Below are 22,846 nucleotides of genomic sequence, written 5' to 3'. Positions count from 1 at the left end.
CAAGGGTGGCTGCATGCCAAATAATCTTGAAGGAAAGGCAAGACAGCTCACAGCCTTAAAACATGAAAATGGCAGACAGGCAGTAGCAGCTAGACACAGTGGGGCATGATGGCCTCTCAGCACTAGTGAAGCTAAGTCAAGAAGGTCAATGTCTAGAAAGATCATGTTTAAAAAAAAGCATACATACAGAAGAGGGCTCAGGTTAGAGAAGACTTCTGTCCCAGATCTCAGGATTTCAGTCCTACTGTGCTACCTACTATATATGAAGGAATCACCTGGCATTGCCATCTAGGACCATGGCGTAGTAACTTGGTGAAGTATGAAACACTACTCTTGCTTGCTGATAGGTGATGAGTTCTTGTCTATCCTCTCTTTGTCTTTGATTCCAGGTGGTGAGTCCTTACCTATCCTTTCTTTGTCTTTGATTCTGGAGCCTCAGACCTCCAGCCAGCATCCATAGAACTACATCAGGGAAATTTGGTGAAACTTACAAGAAGGGAAAACTCTGAGACCCTCTGTAGTGCTGAATAAAGTATAACAAGGATTTTGTGACTATATTTGAAAGTAATTTTGCCTAATCTCCCACTTAGTGAGAAATTTCTAGCTGGTGTCCTGACAGATGGCATTCTAGATATCACCTAAACGCTTCACTAAAAGCAAATCTTTCACAGACTGTTCATCAGTGCTTGTGCAGTCCACCCTACAGATGAACTGGCCTGTTTGCCATTCCCTGACACTGATTGTTTCTTTGCCTTGTCTGGTGTTATATAGAATAATAATCTTGTTTCCTACTTGGAAGGTCTTGGATTTAGCAAGTCTCAGAATAAAACTATTTCATTATCTAAACATATTGATGCTTTCTATCCAGATCTTGTTTTCCAGACCAATTAAACATTCCAGACATGTCCCAATCTGGTGATGATCTGTTCACACACTCATAGCTAGATGATTCAATTGACTTACGTGCCCAAGTGAAAATAGCACTTGCCATATGGAAATAATACCTTCTATTGATTTATCATAAGGTTTTATATATAGTTTTGTGTTCATATTGTTGTATCACATTTAAAGTGCAGTCAGTTAAAATATCCAAACATTTTCTACACAAACCCAAGCCATGACTCGATTCATGGGCACAATTTGTTAAAACCATAACATAATCTTCTCAGCAAACTACCCCTGATCACTTGGAATTTTTCCTCTGTCAGCAGTGGTTTTGGCTCATGCTTGTATAATACTTGTGCTATCTGAATATTTTACAGCCATTCCCTCAATTTTTAAAATATTAGTCATGAATAGAAATGGCTACCAAAAGGGTTACAGCAAGCCATGGGCTTGAGATACCTGCTTCTGTGATGAACTGGACCATATGATTGGTTCTTACCCACTGAATGATGGGATTCAACAGCATCAGTGCCACCATATTTCCAGCCGGGACACCATGCTCTGCTTGGATGAAAACAGTTCATGTTGCTGACATTCCCTAGTTCTCCCAATTATTTCTTTTTAAAAGTGCCAGCACCTTGTTGTGAGAGTAAATCAGGATTGTCTCCGGAGCATAAATCAGTAAGGTCTCTGAGACACGATAGCAAAGGCCCTCATTCACAGAGCAAGGAAGAAGACATGACTACTTCTAGCAGAGAGGTAGAGGCAAAGCCCCTCTCTGGAGAAGGTGATAGACTACCCTGCCTTTGCTCACCAAAGGAAGAGGCAAGCTTAAACTCTGTCCATGAGAAAGGAATAGTCAACTCTCTTCACTGGGAAAGACATAAAGGTCCTCATGCCCATCAACAGGGACCATAAAATGCATAGAAGAAGCCACACACTGGACACAGCTCAGATAGTGTGAAGAAATCTTCCACAAAGAGGGAAAAATAATGGTAAGGGATGAGGGGTGGGACAGGAATGTTTAGACAGAAGTTTTCAAAATTAATAGGCAGGGTGGGAGGACCAGAAAGAGCATGCCTAACAAACACTGAGAATTTTAGGCAATAAAAGCATAAATTATAACAACAAAAAGACAATACCATTCTAAAAAGTGCAATAAGGAAAATAAGTGAAATAAAAAACATAGATTGGAGATAACAAAGCACTTTATTTACAGAAGTTATCACAATCCAAGTACAGAATCCTAAAGTATCTTTGGAAAAGCTTTTGGAAGTAAATCTCCTTAGTAACACACAGCAGAGTGCAAGATCAATGTCCAATGAAATCAGTTACATTTCCCTAAGTCAGCAATGAACAGAGAGAAATCAAAAGCTAGAGATCATTGTCCCTTATGGAATAGGAAACATCAGACACTCTGGAGAGATCTAACAGATTCATGTGAGATTGCTCATACTAGGAATTCTAAGACATTAGTGAGAGAAATGAAGCCTAAATTGTGGAAAAATTTATTTACTGATCATATGATGCAATATTGTTAGAACACCCAAAATTCCTAAATTTATGTGAAGATTTAAAAATTTCTATGAGCAATTTTAGCAACTAACATACCATATTTTTTTCAGAAAGGTAAAGTATTTCAAAGTTCTAAGCAATTATGAGGTGAAAATGAAGTTTAGAGGGAAAAACGACCCAAAAGTGCAAATAAAGTCAATTACCTTTACCTTATACGATACACAACTTGGGCTCATGGTTGTGGCCATGAGGTAGAGTACCTACATAGGCACAGTTACCTAGCTTTAATTCTTAGCACTGGGGGGAGAAAAACATAATTAAAACAAAATGATAATAAAAAGTAAGCCACACATAGTGATGTATGCCTTTAATCCCAGAACTCAGGGGGCAGAGGCAGGTAGATTTCTGGGAGTAGAAAGTCAGCCTGTTTGACATAGTAAGTTCCAAAATAGGCAGAAATACATAGTGGGATCATTTTTCAAAGACAAAATTTATTAGTAAAAACAAACTCATGTCGGATAATACATAGGCATATGTGTGATGCCACGTTTGTTGATGGTATAAACCGTGTGGCTTACATCTGTAACCTTATCACTCAGAAGTATGGGGCAGGAGGATTGCAAGCTCAAGGCTTGTAGAATCTAGTACTCCTGTGGGAATGCAGTGGACCATTGTTCCCCTGGGCAAGAGAAGGTAAGAATATGTTCACCACAGGGCCCACCATTCTCATTCCAGGCGTTTCCCTAAGAGAAATGAAACTTAAAGCCATTTTACTCACAATGAAAACAAACAGAAACTCCTCAGTTGTTAAATGAGCAAAGTGACTGCGGATGCACTGATAATTTTAAAAAGCAAAAACAGGGAAGAAACTTGGCCATGCAGCTGTGGAGATGCTTTACAACTAAGATGCTGTGTAAACCAAGACTGTCTACTGTAACAGAGCGCTCAATGGTGGAATGCTCCAAGATGGAGTGCTCCATGGTGAATTGCTCAATGGTGGAGTATTCCATGGTGGAGTACTCCATGCTGGAATGCTCCATGGTGGAGTGCTCCATGGTGGAGCACTCAGTGATGGAGTACTTAAGGGTGGATGAGGTCCTGGCTACAATCACCACCAGCATTGAAGAAAAATATACCTACTATATGGTTCCGTTTTTATAAAATTCTGCAGAGAGCTGAGTAAAGGTACTTAAAGTTTAATCTACAGAGAAAAAGCTATAGGCAAGCAGAATAAAATATGCCCATCATTCCTGTGAATCGAAGCTGAAGTCGGAGGGAGATATAACTGAAAGCTAGAGAGAAAATACACATTTGTGATATAGTAAGAATAAAAGAAAAATAAATTGCAGAAATGACAAAACTTGAATGGTAAATGCAACTAGCTCTCTTTTTCCCTTGATTTACATCTGTTAATTTCACAGTTACAAGTAGAAAATCATTCAGGGGAGGGGAACGTATCTATAGTGAACATGCTGACTTTTTTCTTTGCCGTTATTCCCTACACGATGCACTGTAACAGCTGTTTACATAGCAATGGCATTTCAATGTGCATTACAGGTAATCTAGACATGATTTAAAGTGACAGAAAGACATGCATACATTGCATGCAGATACTACAGCATCTCACACGAGGCATTTGAGCACCTCGGATTTTGGAATCCACAGGGGTTCTAGAGCTAATGGCCTGTGGATAATAAGAGGTGACTTTATGAAAGAAAAATTGAGCAAATGGAAAACTCAGACAGCAAAATTAATAACTATGACTAAAACGAGTTTCAGAAGAATTACAAAACTTAAATCCATGACAGCTCAACTTTTATATAACATTTTATTTAAAAACAACAGTATAAATCCTTAATTTTTACCTTCAATATCATGTTTGTTTTTATGATTTTGTGAACCACCATTAGTTCTTTACAACAAAAGGTCAAATAACAGAGTGTTGATAATCTTCTCAAACTTATACACAGCGATAAACACCAGTGCAACACTGAAGAGAACACAGATCATTTCCTTCAGTTGAGTCCCTTATGAAAAGAATTTAATATACACTAAAGGACTAGAAAACTAGATGTTTATTGTTTTGAAAATCAATAACTTATTTGTGCAGATAATATAGAACTGAATTGCTATTATGATATTAAGAAAGAAGAACACAAAATAAATTCAAGTATAAGCAGTGAGAACAAGAAGTGCCTAAGAATATAATCAAAGGAAATTTCACTCATACATCCATATATGTAGTGTTTCTCAAATTCAGGTGTTCATTCAGCTCTCTGGCGGCACTTACCCCGAGAGCGTGGCAAATGAAGGTTCCAAAGGTTCTGCACCTGATAGATAGGAATCAAGGGTTCAGTTTCTAATGACCTCTTGAGTGCTGCTGTAGATGATTCTCTGGATTGTAAGGTATAGATGTGCGTGCATGCTCAATGAGCATGTGTGTGTACATATGCTCTTGTGTACAACTTTAAAACATGAGAACTAACAAGGAATTAGTGAAACTATTTTTAAAAGATGAAAGGCCCAGTCCCAATGACCACATCCACAATACAACTCAGAGACCCCTGCAGAAGGAGGTGTGGAAAGATTGTAAGAACCAGAGGATCAGTGAAGTTCACTGTAGGATGGTCTCCTAGGAATGTGAGGAGCCACACTCTGAAAGTCACCAACATGACTGCCCAAATATGAGCTGACACCAAGACATGCCAAGGGTGACACCAATAGGCATGGAAAAGTGGACAGAGGGAAAGACCTAGAGACCTCAAGTCCTACACACAGAACTACAGGCAACTAAGGAATGCAGACAGTGGGAGAAATATTCTTCCCCAGGGAAGAGCTCACCAACTGGTTATCCAGTGTCAAGTGATCAGCTCTCAAAACATAAAAGAGGAAACATTATACAGACTGAGCCCATTACATCTAGCAATAAGCGTGAATATGCATATATATTTACATATGTGCATATAACAGCAATTAGTGAAAACAGAAGTCACAGATTTGAAAGAGAGCAAGGAGAGATATATGGGAAACTTTGCATGGAGCAAAAGGAAGGGAGAAATTATATAATTATACTAAATTAACAGTAAAAGAAAATTTTCAAGGTTTGTAAATACCCCAATTCATATTAAAAAACATGAAAGGTTAAATTGTTACTGAGACCAATAAAAAGGATTAAGGAAGAGAAATATCATATTTTGGGATAAGAAGACACTATACCAAGATCTAGTTTCACAGTAATGAAAATCATCAAATAATACTTTGGTTTTCTTTGTTTTGTTTGGGGTTTTGTTTGTTCTTGTCTTGGAGTGGCTTATGTGTTTGTTCTGAGACAGCGTCTCTACATTGCCCAGCTTAGCCCTCAGCTTGCAGTATTCCTGCCTCCTCTCCGTCCCTGGCTCAAGCAATGTTTCTTCAATTGAAGGAGATAAAAGATTATAAACTTCATTAGGAAAAATCAGTATGTCATATTAACAAACACATCTCTTCACAAAGCAGACATTAGTCAGCTCTTTCCCTTCCAGAATGTGAAGAGGGTTTATTCCAGATTCATGCAGTAAAAGACAGACCACATCAAGCGTGGACATGCAGACGTGCCTGTGAACTCAGCGGACAACAACTGAATAAGTATAAACTCTTCGCCAAATGAATTACGAAGCCACAGACAAGACTGAGACAGTCCTAAACCCTGACTTCACTGTTTCACAGAGAACTTTATATATCAAGGTACATGTACATCAAATGATGTGGGTTTTAACACAGAGATAAATGTCAAGGCATCACAAACAGAAGTCATAAAAAGAACAAGACTACCAAGGTTACAAATTACTTTAAAAAAATAAGCTTCTACCTCCTAGAATCCGTTATTTTACATGGTCTTGTGCCCTTGACAGGAGCTGTCAACCAAGCGAGTGACTAGAACCTGCTGCTCACACCAACTCCAGTCTTCACACAGAACCTCGGACTTCCTGTAATTGCCACTGACAGGACTCTTGCTTCTTCCCAGAAGCCCTATCAGCATACCTAAATCAGAGTCACTTCCTTTGCGCCGAAAATCAGACTAATCAGTGCAGAGGCCTCTTTCTGATTACAATTACAGTTTCCTCACTAGAGCCCTGGGGAGACTGTCCATTTTGATCATAGTCAGCCTTCTGCCTCTCCAGATAGAGTCAAATGATAAATGATTAGATGTTTTAGAGGACAAATCATCATTCCCTCAACAAGTTGCACACAACCTAAAATAGATCTTTAAAAGGACATGTCATTTGGAGAAGCATCAATAAATTAATACAAGTATGAAAACTAAGGCTTTACAACCACCACTAACATTTGCCTGCCAAATATCTAACAGGAACACATAGTGAAAGCTGTAATTACTATGAGAGGGTCAAAAATAATGGGTGGCCAGATGTAACCTCTTCCAACATTTCTAAATGTCCCTTTATGATTTCACCTTCATGGGGGAGATGGGGCCTAGATATTTAGGAGCCACTTTTTCAAGTGGGGGAGTCATATGGTTCAGGGAGGGTGAGGTTGTGGTTAAAACAGCATAGTCCAGTCTAACAATATCTGATCCATCATTTCCTCAGAAGCACAGAAGGCTCACAATTAGAAGTGGGTTCTAAAAATCAGAATATTTCTCATGCTGTCTCCTCTCCATGTTCTCTCAGTGCAACCACACCCAAAGCTATTCTCAGAGCACCCCTGTCCCTCTCCCCTCATTCTCTTTCGCTTCTCTCACTACTGCTGCCTCATATAGCCCTCCATCCTTCAACCTAACCCATTTTTTTGCCCAAAAGAATTTGTCCCTCAGAGCAAGGTTTTTGGAAAACAGTTTAGCAGAAATAGGGAACCACATTATAGGCTAGCAAAATGCACTCATTAACCATGAGCCTATCACATCTGAAGATGAATGCTACATACATGTAAATGAAGTAATGGAATGGTTAGGACTCAGAAGAAAAACTCTGGTCAGAGTCAGTCAGAGACCCAGTCCCTGGACAGAACTGTGTTGTTGGTCATTTGAGGAAACACACTTTATAGCCTTGCTGTTATCTGAACTGGTAGAACATTAGCAGGTGGTGTCTATTAGCAGCTTTACCTTCCATCAAGTGGAGCCCTGTGATAACTCGTAAGTATCCTAAGATCTACTGAGATTTCACCAATACAAATGTTCCCTCTTCTTCCGGAAATGAATATTCATTTTCACAAATCATTACTTATGGAGTACAGTCCATGCTAGTTGACCAGAACCCCTCTGATTGAGAAGCCATCACAGAAGAGATTGCAAGGTATGCAACACAGATCTGTGGCTATTAGTAGATTAGAGTTTCCTTAACCTCTCTGTTTTCTGTTTGTGTTTAAAATGAAATGAATTGAGTCACCTCGTCATGTGTAACAGCAATCGTCATGGACACATACAGAGGTGTTATTTCTCTTGGGTCCTTTTAGAAGCAATGTTTCTGGGGATGGAAATAGTATAATCTGTGAGTTTTTCAACCTCAAGTTCATGATTCTGTGGAAAGGAATCTCATGAATTCTCTGAAGTTGGCCATTTTTGTTTACATGCATTTTTAAGACAATGGTTTGTAACTGAGAACTTCTCAAAATGAAAGTCAACTGTTTACTTCAACAGTGAACCAGTTCCAAGTAAGTGCCATCAGTCTGTGGGCAGTCTTAGAATGCTCTTAGGAATCCCCCATTGGCTCTACAGCACCCCAGTTCCCACATCTCTAACTGTAGAGGAGTTACATGTGAAACTTTCACTAACACAGGGATCCCTGCTACCCAGGATGGGTATGAACCGCTTCTGCCCAAAACCTGGACCCCTGTGCTGTCAAGTTCCTCTAGTGTCACGTAGCTCTGAAGGAAGCAAGGAAGGGTGATTCCTGTCAGTTTATCTCTGAAGGAAGAAGACGGCAGAGACCTGCTCTCCTCATCTGAATTTGGATTGAAATTCTAAAACTCTAGCACACCACGATAGAGCCAGCACCTCAAGGAACTTCCAGCAGCTTAGCCTGGAGTTAAGCCTTCTAATTGCACTGAAAACAAAAAGAAGGCTAAGCTAGGAAAGTCGCTTACCTAAAGAGGCCAGGCCAAGACCAGCCTTCACAGCAGAGATACACAGCTACCCTCATGCCACCACACCTTCCACAACGCCTAATTCTCCAGTTTAAATGAATCTGTCCCCCCACCCCAGTTACAGCTCCTTTTATCCAAATATTCCTTCATTAAGTAGCCATCCCAGAGTACATAACATGAACATAGACTTGAAACTGCTTAAGGGAAAAAAGGCGCCGAGTGGCAAGAGAAAGAAGATATAAGGATATGTACAATGTATGATATATATGTGTGTGTGTGTGTGTGTGTGTATGTGTGTGTGTGTGTACATATGTATATACAAAAACAATTTTTAAAATAAAGTCATTAAAGTTGTTAAAAGAACTACGGCTGTTGCCTGGTATACTGATATAAGCAAATCGAATAATGTTATATATACAGTTTAAGCTAGGTTTGGCTTCTTTATCATTACCAGACTTACAAAATAAATTCAGTACTGCCAAGTAACTTCTATGATGCAAACTTGTTTTCCAATCATGCTGTCTTGTTTGTCTTCCCTGACAAATCACATGAGGGACCTCATCTCATTCATTAGCATCCTTTAAGATGATACAGAAAATTGAATACATATGATTACATTCCTAGATACTTCTGGTAATTGTCCTTTAAGGATCTAATGGCATTTGTATCTCTTTGATCTTTTTACAGGAGTATTGTTTTAAATCCAGCCTATTTCCGAAATCATCTTCGTCAGGCCGCCGTGTTTAGATGTCTGGAGAGATACTCAGAAGCAGCCCGGTATTTTTGTTATAACTTTCCAAAGATTTATTTAAAGTTAAATTAATTTTACCCTCAGATTCTGGTAATAGCATAAGAGGACATTCCATTTCTCTCATGGAATATGATTTTACCCGAATTATTGTCTTATAAATGTCAAGCCAACAATTATTGAGTATCTTTTTCTTTAATTAAAGCTATTCCATGTTCATAGCTCTTAGCGAAATTCAAACTTTCCAGCCATGAGGTCATTAATGATGATGGGAAAACGTCCATAGACATTAGAAGTGAACTTGACCTCTTAGTCTCGAGGCTCTTCTGACTGTGACACAGTTTTGTGACTCGAGCTACGGAGATGAAGTCCAATTGGGAGGAAAGGACCCTGGCAATGCAGAAGCCCACTTCTGAGGGGATGGCATCTGTTAGGTAGCCCAGGGTTTCAAGGTATCCAGATTGCTACCTCTTGGATGAAAAGGAACTGAGTGAAACAGTGGCTAATATTCTCATCCCCAGAACCTAAGTTTTAGCAAAGACTTGTCAAATTCTCACAGCCACTCTAAAGTTCTTCCCACTTGTCAGAGGCATGGCTGGGTTTTTTCTTTTCCAAAGTCAAGTTCACCAGGCTGATTCTCTCTGTTGTTTTCTTGACTAATTTCCTCCAGGAAAATTTCCCTCGTTCCCCCTGAACAAGTTGGGGGAATGGGGAGTGGGGAGAGGGAGGTAGGATAAAGAGCAGCGTAGAAGAGGAGGAGGGAGGAGAACATGAGGGATCAGGAAGATTGAGTGGAAAGAGGAATAGAGGAGAGCAAGAAAAGAGACACATCAATAGAGGGAGCCATTATAGGTTTAAAGAGAAATCTGGCACTAGGGAATTATACAGAGATCCACAGGGATGACCCAAAGTAGGACCCTAAGCAATAGTGGAGAGGCTACCTTACATGTCCTTCCCCTATAATGGGAATGACGACTACATTCCATCTAGTAGCTGATGGAAGCAGAAGCAGAGATCCACAGCTAAACACTGAGCCAAACTCCTAGAATCCAGTTTCAGAGAAGGATGAGTAGTGAACAAAGGGGTCAAGACCATGCTGGAAAACCCCACAGAAACAACTGACCTGAGCAAGTGGGAACTCATGGACCCGAGTGAGGCTTCAAATGACGCTGTAAAGATAAGCGACACACTTACTGAAAGTAAAACTAAGTATTTATTGTAGAAATTACTCACAAGATACCAAACAAGTAACCCAGATGAGCCAAGTAGTTTTCCGCTGCCGAACCAGAAGCCGAATTCCGGGAAAAGAGACCAAGACTTCCTGTGTGCTGTCTTTTATGCCTTCCCCCCGTAACGCCCCCTAGCCATGCCCAAAAGTGGGCCTGGATAGTGACATAGTTCACTGCCTACGTACGTATACGTCTTTAGTCATGCCTAAAGTGGGTGTGGTTAGCGGTGTGGTAAACTGCTCTTACCTCATCTGTATGCGCCTCTAGTAAGTCACATGGTTAATGGGGGCATACAGGCTTCCTCCTACACCCCAGTCTGACAGCTGGGCAACCAACATAGGACTAAACAAGGCACCCTGAACGTGGGTTTCTGCTAGGAGCACTGGGCAATCTATGGGGCTCTGTCAGTGGAACCAGGATATATCCCTAGTGCATGAACAGACTTTGGGAGCCCATTTCCCATGGATAGATATTCTCTTAGCCTAGATACATAGAGGAGGGCCTAGGCCCTGCCTCAAATGACTTGACAGATTTTGATGATCCCTCTTGGAAGGCCTCATCCTCCCTGGGGAGTAGATGGGAGATGCAATGGGGGTCGATGGGGTTCACGGGAGGCTGGGAGAGAGAGGGAACTGGGAATGACATGTAAAATAAGAGTTTTTCTAATTTAAACAAAATTTACAAAACAAATTCATGCTTGCCAAAAAAATTCCCTATTTCCTAAAGTACAGAAGCCTACTGTCCTGGAAGCATATACAACTGTTTCCAGGAATTCCATTGGGAAAACATATGGATAATTTCTAGAATTCTTCCAAGCACGACTCCAAATGAGAAATCTACATAAATATGAAAGAGGTGTCTAATCTTTGGATGATTATTGTCTCTAGAAAGTTTGTATGTGTCTTCTTTAGAGCAGTGAATAAAATGGTTCCATGACATTGACACATTGATATGGAAGTCCACCCATCTAACATAAATCCGTGTGTTGCTGGAAGCTCAATTAAGTGATGACTATGAACAGAAGAGTTAACCTCAACTTCTTGTACTTCATAGTTACACAATATTTTTACTCATGGTTATAATCTACTTTAAAATATGAAAACAGGTGTTTATTACTCTCTTCATACTCAGTCTTCTATTTACTGCTTGTTGAGTGTATTTTTTATTGAACTTTCATATAGCATCTTCCAGGTTTTTATTTTCTTCAGTGAGTGGTCCCCAAGACTTGCTTTCATTTGTGAAAGAGAAAAAAAAATTAAGAAATAATTAAAAGAATCCTTTTAGCACATGATTTAAGAAACGGGGATTTGAGGGCCTGCGAACACAATGTAATTGGTGAAGTTCTTACCATACAAATATAAGTCCTGAATTTGGATCATTAGCACCCATTTAAAATCTGAGTGTGGTATATTTAATGCAAAAATCCCAGAGATAGAGAATGAAAAGAATCTAACACCAAGTTTCAGCACGACATCATCCTATAAAATGTAACTTCCTAATGTGCTGTGAAATCAGTCTAAAGAGCCATAAGAAACCTAGCTAAAACCTGAGGCCCATATTAAGCAGGTGGTTAAATAGGAATTTAGAGAAAAATAGTTGTTAAACAACTGGAGAAATTTAAAGTTTGTGGAGAATTTATATGTTAGAAGTCAAGAAATGCACAAATCTTGACAGGTCTGTTTGGTTGGTTGGTTGGTTGATTGGTTGCTCATAGAAGAGGGAGGTGACAGCAAACTACCAGCTATATCTTAATATTATCAAACATAACTGACTCATAGCAATGATCAGTGATCAGAAGTCATTATGGGTTCTAAAGCAAGGAATGAGGTAGAAAATAAGACTGGTCAACATTTGCCATATAAAACTGCACGCTGACAATTCCACTGTTTTTTGCTGTGTCCCCCTGCAATGAAATAAATGCATATTGTTGATATCATTTGATGATGACTTGACAAAATTCTCCAAGTACATTCCTGATAATCATTGATTATGCTGGTGTGCAATTTTCCCAACAGAGAAGTAGACACAGTTACTATACCATCTAGTCAGGAAATGTCTTAGTGCCCTCAGCAATCATAGCCACAGTATAAAGTGTGCACCACACTCTCCACCATCGCCAAGGAGTGAACATGAACAGCTTAGATACTGGCTTCCTAATATAAACCAGCATATACAGCATTCACTGTTTACCATCAAGTCTCTGGGAGGGTTGGGTAGTTTGCTTCCAGTAATACAAGCATAAGATGTTGAACTAACCTGTAAAGCCAACATACCAAGATTTCCTGTAGGGTGTCAAGTAGCCAGGTTTCTGGCTTGACAGCTATCACCCAAATAAAAACAAATGCTTATGATGTGGAGTAGTCAAAATAAAACCTCTAATGCCCAATAATTGTATTGTTCAGCCAGTTTTTCATCAATATGTAGTGTTTACAAGAAGCCCTTGGAACCTGAATAACTGAGGTGGCATGAACCTAAACCACCTTTGCTGAGTAGGGGATTACAAAGAATAGGTTAGGAAGATTCTCAAGGTATGGACTCTCATCAGCAAGGCAGGGAAGGCTACTGTAGTTGATTGGACAGTTCAGCCAGGTTTACAACAGGCATGTCCCTTTACCATATGTGTCCGTTGCCTTCCAGAAACATCCCACTGGATGAAAGGACAACACATTCTTGGTTGAAACAGAATAAAGATGGGTTATTTCTCCTGGTGTAGCTCTGCAAGGATTCTGGTCCTTACAGAGGAAACAGTTGGCATTGGTCACATTATAAAATCATACTTTCTGCTATGAAACTAAATATTTCTGTAACCACCAACACACCATATAACCCTGTGAGAAGCATCCACCTGGAAAGCTTTATTTGAGTGATGACTGTAACTGCTCTATAGCATCTCTTGGCATCTACACATATAAGAATGTCTATGATGACATAGAAAGGCTTTCAAATCTTGCCCTCCTCTCCTAACACATATGAGTATGAATGTGCACACATCCATACTGCTTTTGGTACTACCTTTATGGGGAATGTGGTGATAGTTTTTAAATACTCAGAGACATAAAACAAAAACATCCAATTCTATGAAGAGACCTGACTCCTCACAACAAATGATCGGTATGGTGTCCTCCATTTCTATATGCTCAAGGTAGCTCAGAGTCTAGAAAATACCAACCATTAGTTAGGATTTAATGTACTATTAAAGTTAGTTAGTCTGTGGTGGTATGTGGTTGTTTAGCAGTTATATCAACAAGGAGATATTGCATTGAACTGAGTATGGGGCCTGGTTGAAAGCTAAATAAGAATGTACACACAATATTGAAGATTATGTGATATATACTGCCTCCTGTATTGAAGATGTGTAATGAGAAAAGTGAACAAGTTATTGTAGCGTGCATGAAGACCCAAAGTGCAGGTAAGTAAAGATAAATGAGCAGAAAGCCTCCATACCCGTCATCATCGTCAGTGATGAATTGGCCATGTGTTTCCAAATATTTAAGCCAGAGCAGTGATACCACACTAAATGGCTTGCAAAGCCAGGCAAATAGTGTGTAGTCATATTTAATTTCAATTATAAAATATGAAAGTCAGTTACAAGATGCAAGGATGTTCAGGTGTAGTGGCAAATGGTTGGAATCTCAGCTCTCAGAAGGCAAAGGAAGAAAACATAATTTCAAGGCCAGCCTATATAAAGCCATATCTGAAAACAAAACAAAAAACAAATGTAGATAGACAGACAGACAGACATGTTTTAGTTACTTTTCTATTGCTTTGATAAGACATCATGACCAAGATGCCTTACAGAAGTTTTGGGAGGCTTACATTTTCAGAGGGTTGGTTAGAGTCCATGATCATCATGATGGAGAGCATGAGGGCAGGCAGGCAGGCAGACATGGGGCTGGAGAACTAACTCTGGGTTCAAATGCACAAAACAGTGAAAACTGACTTGGAGTGCCATAGTTTCCTGAATCCTCAAAGTCCATCTCCAGAGACACACCTCATCCAAGAAGGCCACACCTCCAAATCCTTCCCAAACAGTTCCAGCAATTGGGCACCAAGTATTCAAATATATGAACCTATGTATTATAGTAATAAACCAAAGTTGTCATAAAGACTTATTTGAAACTTGACACATTTTTAAGAATCTCAATCAGAATGCAGAACAGTCAGACATATATATACAAAGCATGTAGCCATCCTCCCACAGGTCCTTCCAAGAATAATACCTATTCATATCAAGAGGCTGTACAGGGGTTGAGGCTTAGTTTATAAGATCTCTTGAGACTGTGAAACACAGCTTTCCAAGAAATCTCCTAATGTTTAGATGTTGGCACTTATTGCAAGTTTTTTAAATACAGTGTCACCTTTAAAAAGTTGAGATGAAGTTGGAGAGATTGCTCACTGGTTACAAACATGTACTCTTCTTCCAAAGGACCCAAGTTTGATTGCCAGCACCCATATCAGGGAGCTCAAAACCAACTGTAACTCCAGCTCCAGGGCAATCAAACACCTCTGGCCTCTGCACTCATATACCCACACAATGAACATAATTAAAATTAATAAAAATAAATTTTAAAAATAAGTAAATGCATAAACAATTATACCTAATACACACACATAATAAAAATTTAAAAGTTGAAATATTTCCATGAAAGAATATCCCATTGAAGAATCAGTTTTCCAATAACCAGTATGCAGAGCTTTCCAAATTTAAAGTTTACTAAAAACCTATTTTAAGAAAGATTATTTGCAAGATATAATGAGTTCACACCTATGGCAAGAGGGCTGCCAAGAGTAGAATAGAAAACATAGTGAATAAGGGAGCCTAAGTAATACAGTGAGAACCTATAGCAAAGGAAATCAGGTGCATACAGATGGTACAGCCATTAAGTGAGTCTCTATGCAAAAGAAAAAAGACTATTTATTTGAAGAAATAGTCTGTAAGATGTATTTCATTGACATGAATTTATTTTCTTGTGCATATATTCTTTGTTAATGCATTTAACAATTTTCCTAGTTGAAATACAAAGCAATGGCTTGCACTGAGATTTTTCACATGTGTGACATTGTACTTTGTCTTTATCTGCCCATCCTTTGTCCTACTCCCACCCTCAATAATGGCTCATCTGTATTTGTGTCACATATATTCCATACCACACCCTTCCTTACTATGTATATGCAAAGTTGAAGTTCAAATTTGAGAACATGCAAGGTTTATCTTTCTGAGACTGACTGATCTTGTTTAACATAATGACCTAATGTTCCATACATACTCCCTAAAATGTCATAATTTCATTCTTCTTCACAACTAAATAAAATTCCACCGTACATAATCACCAAATTTTCCCACCAATTCCTCTGTTGGTGGACCTCTAGGCTGGCTCTAAATGCTGGCTGTTATGCGTAGTGCAACAATAAATATGATTGTTCCAGTTTCTCTGTTGTATACCACCTACAAATCCTTCAGGTATACAACCAGAGTAGCACAGCTGGATTAGACAGTTATTCTATTTTCAGTTTTTTGAGAACCCTCCATACTGGTTTCCATAATGTGTGTGCTAGTTACAGCCTGACCAACAATGTGTAAAAAACTATCTCTTTCCTCACGTCCTCAACAGTATTTGTTGATGATTTTGATGATAGCCATCCTAACTGAGTGGAGTTAGATAGAATCACAGTGTAATTGTAATTTCCATTTTCCTGGTAACAACAGATGGGTGTTGAATATCTTCTCAAATACTTATTGGCCATTTGTCTTTATTCCTTTATGAACTACCCACTCAGCTCATTAGCTCTTTTGTTTATCTGATGGTTTGCATTTGGGTATTTAATTTGGGTATTATTTGTAGATTCTAGGTATTAACATATTGTCTAATATATAGTTGGAAAATATTTTCTCCCATTCTGTGACTGATTTTTCACTCTGCTGATTGACTTTTTTTTTTACTGTGAAGAGGATTTTAAATTCCATTTGCCAATTCCTATTATTATTTCCTGTGCTCCTACTGTCCTTTTCAGAAGCCTTTGGCCTTATGTATGTCCTGAAGTGTTCTTCCTTGTATTTACCTGTCTCATTTTCAAAGTTCCAAGTTTTATGTAAAGATATTTAACACATTTAAAATGTATTTTCACAAAGAGTGGGGTAAGGATCTAGTTTCATTCTTTTACATTGAAAGCACAGTTTTTCCCAGCACCATTTGTGAAAGAGGCTGTCTTTTTCCCAATGCACATTTTAAAATATTACTCAAATATTCCAGGATTGTATCTGTGTGGGTTTATATATGAGTTTTCTGTTCTGATTGCCTAGCTTTTGTGCCAGTGTCATGATGTCCTTGTGACTATAGCCTTGTAGTATGATTTGAGGTCAGATATTTTAATCCCTTCAACATTGCTTTTTCTGCTTAAGTTTGTTTTGGCTGTTAAAGGGCTACTGTGCTATCCAATGGACATTTTGATTTTTCCCCTAGGCCTATTAAAAATCTCAGTGGAAATCTGATGGAAGTTACCTTTAATCTGTAGGTTTCTTTTGGTAATTGAGCCATTTTCATAATATTAATTCCAGCTATCATGAGCATGAGAGGACCTTTGGTCTTCTAGTGTTTCTTTCATTTTTTCATGGTCCTAGCTTTTTCATTGCAAAAGGCTTTTATTCATTAGGTTAGGATACTTTTTGTGTTGTTATCCCTCCCTAGACTGCATCGGGGAGTCTTTTGGGTTGGCTTTTGTTGGGTGTTTTTTTTTAAACTATTATGAACAAATTTCTTCATCCTTATTTCTCAACAAGCTCATTACTGGTATATGAGGAAACTACCAGTTTTTGAAATTTAATTTCTCATCTAAACTATTTTATTGAAAGTGCTTGTGAGTTGTGACAGTTTTCTGGTGGAATCTTTACTGTCTGAAGTTTAGGACCATACCTCTAAAAATAGGATAGTTTAGCTTCTTCCTTTATTGCCCGTATTCATTTCATTTCTTTGTCTTATCTACTCCTCTAGCTAAGTATTCTAGAAATACTTTGAATGGGCATAGAGACAGTGAGCAGTCACGTCTTATGCTTGGTGTTAGAGGGAATTCTTTTGGCTTTTCTATTTACTATAATGTTGCCTATAGCTTTTCATGTACAGACTTTGCTTTGTTGAAATACATTCCTTCTATTCTCATGTTCTTCAGGGATTTTTGTTGTGATGGGTATTGAAGTATATCAAATGTCTTTTCTTTATCTATTGAGATTATATTGTGATTTCCACCTTTAAGTCAATTTCTATGATTACTGTATTTATTAAATTGCATATTTTGATCCATTCTTGCATTCTGAAGCCTATATTATCATGGAAGATATTCCTTATACCTTCATGAATTTGGTTTGTAAGAATCTTATTAAGTTTTGCAACTATGTTCATTGGGGAAATTGATTAATGGCTTTTTTAGCTTATATCCTTTTTCAATTCTGATCTCAGGGTAATGTTAACCCTGACTTTGGTAGTAGTCTTTCAAGTTTGTGGAACAGATTGGAAATTGTTATCATTGGATCTTAAAGGTTATAGACACAGACTTTGGCAGACATTTCATCTGATCCAAGGCCTTCCCTTGTTGCTGTTGCTTCAACGGACACCTGGGAGCAGTCTCAGAGGTTAGGCCTGAGTTTCAGGCACAGAGCAGCAGCATCAGAGGGAGGTTTGAACTTCAGACCCCAAGCAGTGTCAAGGGAGCCATGAGTCCCATAACTGGGAGCAGTGTCAGAGGGAGGCCTCAGCCTCAGGCCCAGGAGGGAAGAATGATTCATAAGTGAAAAGACAGAAGCAGTTTCTAGCAGTAGCTCAGAAACTATAACAAAAAGTTCCTCTGGGAAAGAGCACCGGTGTCACAGCGAGCATCCACTATCATTTCTCTGTTGGAGATACCCTGCTACTACATAGACCACTGGACCCTCAGCCTCACATACACCTCCAATGGAAGGAGCGAGTATTGTCCACTGAAGCAGTAACCCCACCTTCACATCAAGGAGTGACCATCTCTGAGCATTGGGCCCACTTCCACCAGGAGGAGAGTTCACTAGAGGCTCTGCTCTCCTAGTGCCTAAAGAAGAGGACAATGGAGCCACAACTCCTACCTACACCAATTGGAGAAAGAGAGACCCCCTGAAACACAAGCTTCACATATACAGTTTAGAAGAGATGTATAGATGACAAGGTAAAAACACACTCAGCAACATAAAGAGCAATAGGGCACCCCTAGAAACTAGTGGTGCTACAACAGCAAGACCTGAACATCCCAACACAGATGAAGTAGAAGAAAACAACCTAAAAAATAGCTTTAAGAGGATAATTGAGGCCTTTAAAAAAGGATAAATTCCCTTAAAGAAATGGAGGAAAAAACAAAAATTTGAAGATATTAACAAATCCCTTAAAGAAAACCGAGGAAAAGCAATCAAACAAGTGAAGGAAACAATTGAACACAGGAAACCTGAAATAGAAGCAATAAAGAAAACACAAACTGAGGGAATTCTGGAAATGGAAAATCTGGGTAAATGATCAGGAACCACAAATGCAAACATAAACAACAGAACACAAGAGATGGAAGAGAGAATTTCAGGTAATGAAGATAATTTGGAGAAGATAGATTCATTGGTCAAAGAAAAATTTAAATCCAACAAATCTTTGACAAAAAAAACATGCAGGAAATCTGGGACATCATGTAAAGACTGGATCTAAAAATAATAGGGATAGAAGAAGAAGTTCAACTCAAAGGCACAGAAAGTATATTCAATAAAATCATAGAAGAAAACTTTCCCAACCTAAAGAAGGACATGCCTATGAAAATACAAAAGGCTTACAGAACACCAAATAGACTGAACCAAAAAAAAAGTTCCTCATCACATAATAATCAACACGATAAATGTACAGAATAAAGAAAGAATATTAAGAACTGCAAAGGAGAAAAGCCAGATAACACAACAAGGCAGACCTATCAGAATTACACCTGACTTTTCAATGGAAACAATGAAGCCAGAAGGCCCTGGTCAGATGTTATGCAGACACTAAAAGAACATGGATGCCAGCCTAGACTACTTTAACCAGCAAAGTTTTCAATAACCACAGATGGAGAAAACAAGATATTCCATGATGAAAACAAATTTAAACAATACCTAGCCACAAACCCAGCTCTACATAAAGTACTAGAAGGAAATGCCAAGCCAAGAAAATCACCTATATCCACAAGAACACAGGAAATAGATGATCTTACAGCAGCAAATCCCAAGGAAGGGAACTGAACACACAATGCCTTCACCAACAACAAAAACAAAAATAACAGGAACTAGCTGTTGCTTCAGTGGTTTGCTGTTGTGGGTCTGGTACATTGTTATGTCTCCTTGACTTAATTTGTTAGCAATATATATGTAAGGATTTATTCACTTTCTCCATACATTCCCAGCTTTTAGTACAGATTTTGACAATATTCTCCAATCATCCTATGAATTTATATGAAATATTAGAGTAGTAGTAGTAGAAATAATAACCACCTCTTCATATCTCTAATTTTATTAATCTGGGTCTTCTCTGACTCTAACACCCTTTCAACATAAAAGCCCCTAAAACACTAGGAATAGAAAGAACTTATACACACAATGCTGCTGACAGACCTCCAGTCAACATTATACTAAGAAGGAAGAAATTCAAATCATGTGTATGAGAAACCTGTGTGTTCGTTTCTCCACAATTATTTAGCATTGTGCTTGAAGTTTACATAGGGCAATAAGGCAAGAAAAGGAACAAAAGGATATAAATCAGATGAGTACAGATGACATACAGAAGAATCCCTGGAGACTTTTCCAGAAAACTCTTCTATCTTCAGCAAAGTAATGGTATATAAAATCAATATACAAATTCAGTAGCCTTCATGTATACCAATAACAAACATACTGTAAAAGAAATCAAGGACATAATCCCATCTACAATTGCTTAAAAGCAAAAACAAAATCAAATAATACAGAATAAACCTAACCAAGGAAGCAAAATACCCCGCAATGAGAAGTTGAAATTAGTGAGAAAAGTCAGAAAAGAATAGAAGATGTAGAGTTGGTGATGCTCATAGATTGTAGGTACTAATGTTGTAGGAAAAGCTATGCTTCCAAAAGCAAGACAGTATCTTCGTAATCCCATCCAAAATGCAATGCCATTCTCCAAAAACATAGAAGTCTCAAAAATTCACGTGGAGGATCCTACCCGGAGTGAAATTACAGACTCTAGATATTCCCTATGCAGAAGGAATTGGCAATAGGGTGGGAGGATGGGGGAGGTGCTGGGGGGGTGCGGGAAGAGGGGAGGGAGAGGGAACTGGGATTGACATGTAAAACAAGCTATTTAAAATTAAAAAATAGATATAGTCAGGCATTGTCTGCCATCTGAAACATTTAGATACTTTGATCCCATTTCTACTTGTAATAAAATTAATGTTATAGAAATAAAAAAATTCACGTGGAAGCACAAAAGGCCCTAGAAAGTTAAAACAATGCCAAGCAGATTGCTGATGGCAGTAGTGATGATGATGTTGATGATAGTGATGATGATGACAAAGATAATAATGGCAATGATGATGATGATTATGATGATGATAGTGATGATGATGATGATGGCGATAATGATGATGATAATGATGATGCAGGAGTTATCACCATACCTGATTTCAGTTTACACTGCAGTGTAATAATAACAACAACAATAGGAAAAGCAAAACAAAACAACATAGCCTGGTGCTAGCACAAAACAGACACATAGACTTGTGGAAATACAAGAGAAGAGCCAGGCATAAATCTATACAACTTCAGCCACCTGGTTTTTGAAAAATATGCTAAAATATACATTGGAAAACAGCCTTTTTGACAAATTGCACTAAGGAACCTGTATATTCACATGAATAAAAGTAAAACTAGATCCCTATTGCTCATCTATATAAGGAATCAATTCTAAATAGACTAGAGACCTCGTTGTAACACCTTGAAACTCTGAACTGTTAGAGGGAAAAGTGAGGAAAACACACTAAGATGTGGGCAGGAACTATCTGACTAAAATGCTTGTCAGTTGCAAAATAACACCAGCATCTAACAAATAGGACTCACACAACTGCAGTTTCTTCAGAGCTAAGGCCACAGTTAATCTAAGGAAAATATGACAGAAAAATCTTTGCTGACTCTATATATAACAAAGGATTAGTGTCTAGACTACACAACTACATGAATAACTAAAACCTTAACAAGAAATTAGACAAATCAATAAATGAACTAACAGATGAACAGACAAGTCCAACAAAAATACAATAAAATACAATAAAATGGATGAAATGTGAGCTGGGCAGTGGTGGCTCATGCCTTTAATCCCAGCACATGGGAAGCAGAGGCAGATGAATCTCTGTGAGTTCAAGGCCAGCCTGGTTTACAGAGTGAGTTCCAGGATAGTCTCCAAAGCAATACAGAGAAACCCTGTCTGGAAAAATCAAATAAAGCTGGGCGTTGGTGGCACATGCCCTTTAATCTCAGCACTTGGGAGGCAGAGGCAGGCGGATCTCTGTGAGTTCGAGGCCAACCTGGTCTATAGAGCGAGTTCCAGGACAGCCTCCAAAACAATACAGAAAAACCCTGTCTCGAAAAACCAAAAAATAAATAAATACATAAATAAATAACAAGCAAATGAATAAATAAATAAAATGGGTGAAATGTTCAACCTTGTGAGCCATCAGAGAAGAGCAAATTAAACCTGCATTGAAGTTCCATGTCTCTCTTCACAATGGCATAAAACAGTCTATAAAAGGTGGTAGGGGTGTGAATAAAAGACAACTGTTATAAACACTAGTGAACAAGCCCAGCCCCTACCGAAGTCAATATGATGCTTTCTTAGGAAAAGCTGAAAGTGTTCCTGCTTTTCCACTGCTGGGTACTTAACCAAAAGAAGCTGAGCCACCAAATGACAAATATCCATGTGATTCACCAGTCACAAGAACTAAGTTATGGAACCCATTTAGGTGTGTGACAGCAGCAGAAGGATAAAGAAAATATGCATACAAACACAGTGGAAAATTATGTAATTTTCAGGGAAATAGATGCACTGAGGATAAGCAAAGTAAGTCAGTCTCCAAGAGGCAAGTACCGTATTTGTTGCCTCATCTGTGGTTCCTATATTTTATACAGATATAAGACACCATATGTATGCATTACATAAAAGCATAAGCAAAATTATTATGGGGAACAATAAGGATCTTGTGGAAAGAAGCAGAAATAATAGAGTATATGGGCATGAAAAGAATATGATATGTGTGTGTAAATGTTTTATGTAACACTGCATTATGTAAAATGAATATACACAATAGAAAATTTTAAACTATGTCATAATTTTGAAAGAAAAAA

General features: G+C 38.4%; 1 protein-coding gene across 2 annotated transcripts in view; it reads left to right on the top strand.

The window, feature by feature from the left end:
* The window catches only part of Spata16 (spermatogenesis associated 16), a 285,586-nt gene that overhangs the window by 121,914 nt on the left and 140,826 nt on the right, over positions 1 to 22,846 (top strand). For both annotated transcript variants that reach the window (XM_040754606.1, XM_040754605.1), the window contains exon 4: positions 9,166 to 9,255. In XM_040754606.1, the coding sequence (XP_040610540.1) occupies positions 9,166 to 9,255 (90 nt within the window). The remainder of the gene's footprint in view (positions 1 to 9,165; positions 9,256 to 22,846) is intronic.

Source organism: Mesocricetus auratus, unplaced genomic scaffold (genome assembly GCF_017639785.1).
Source record: "Mesocricetus auratus isolate SY011 unplaced genomic scaffold, BCM_Maur_2.0 Super-Scaffold_100011, whole genome shotgun sequence".
NCBI lineage: Eukaryota > Metazoa > Chordata > Mammalia > Rodentia > Cricetidae > Mesocricetus > Mesocricetus auratus.
The sequence above is the reverse complement of the archived record's forward strand: the minus strand, read 5'-3'. Positions and strand labels throughout refer to the sequence as shown.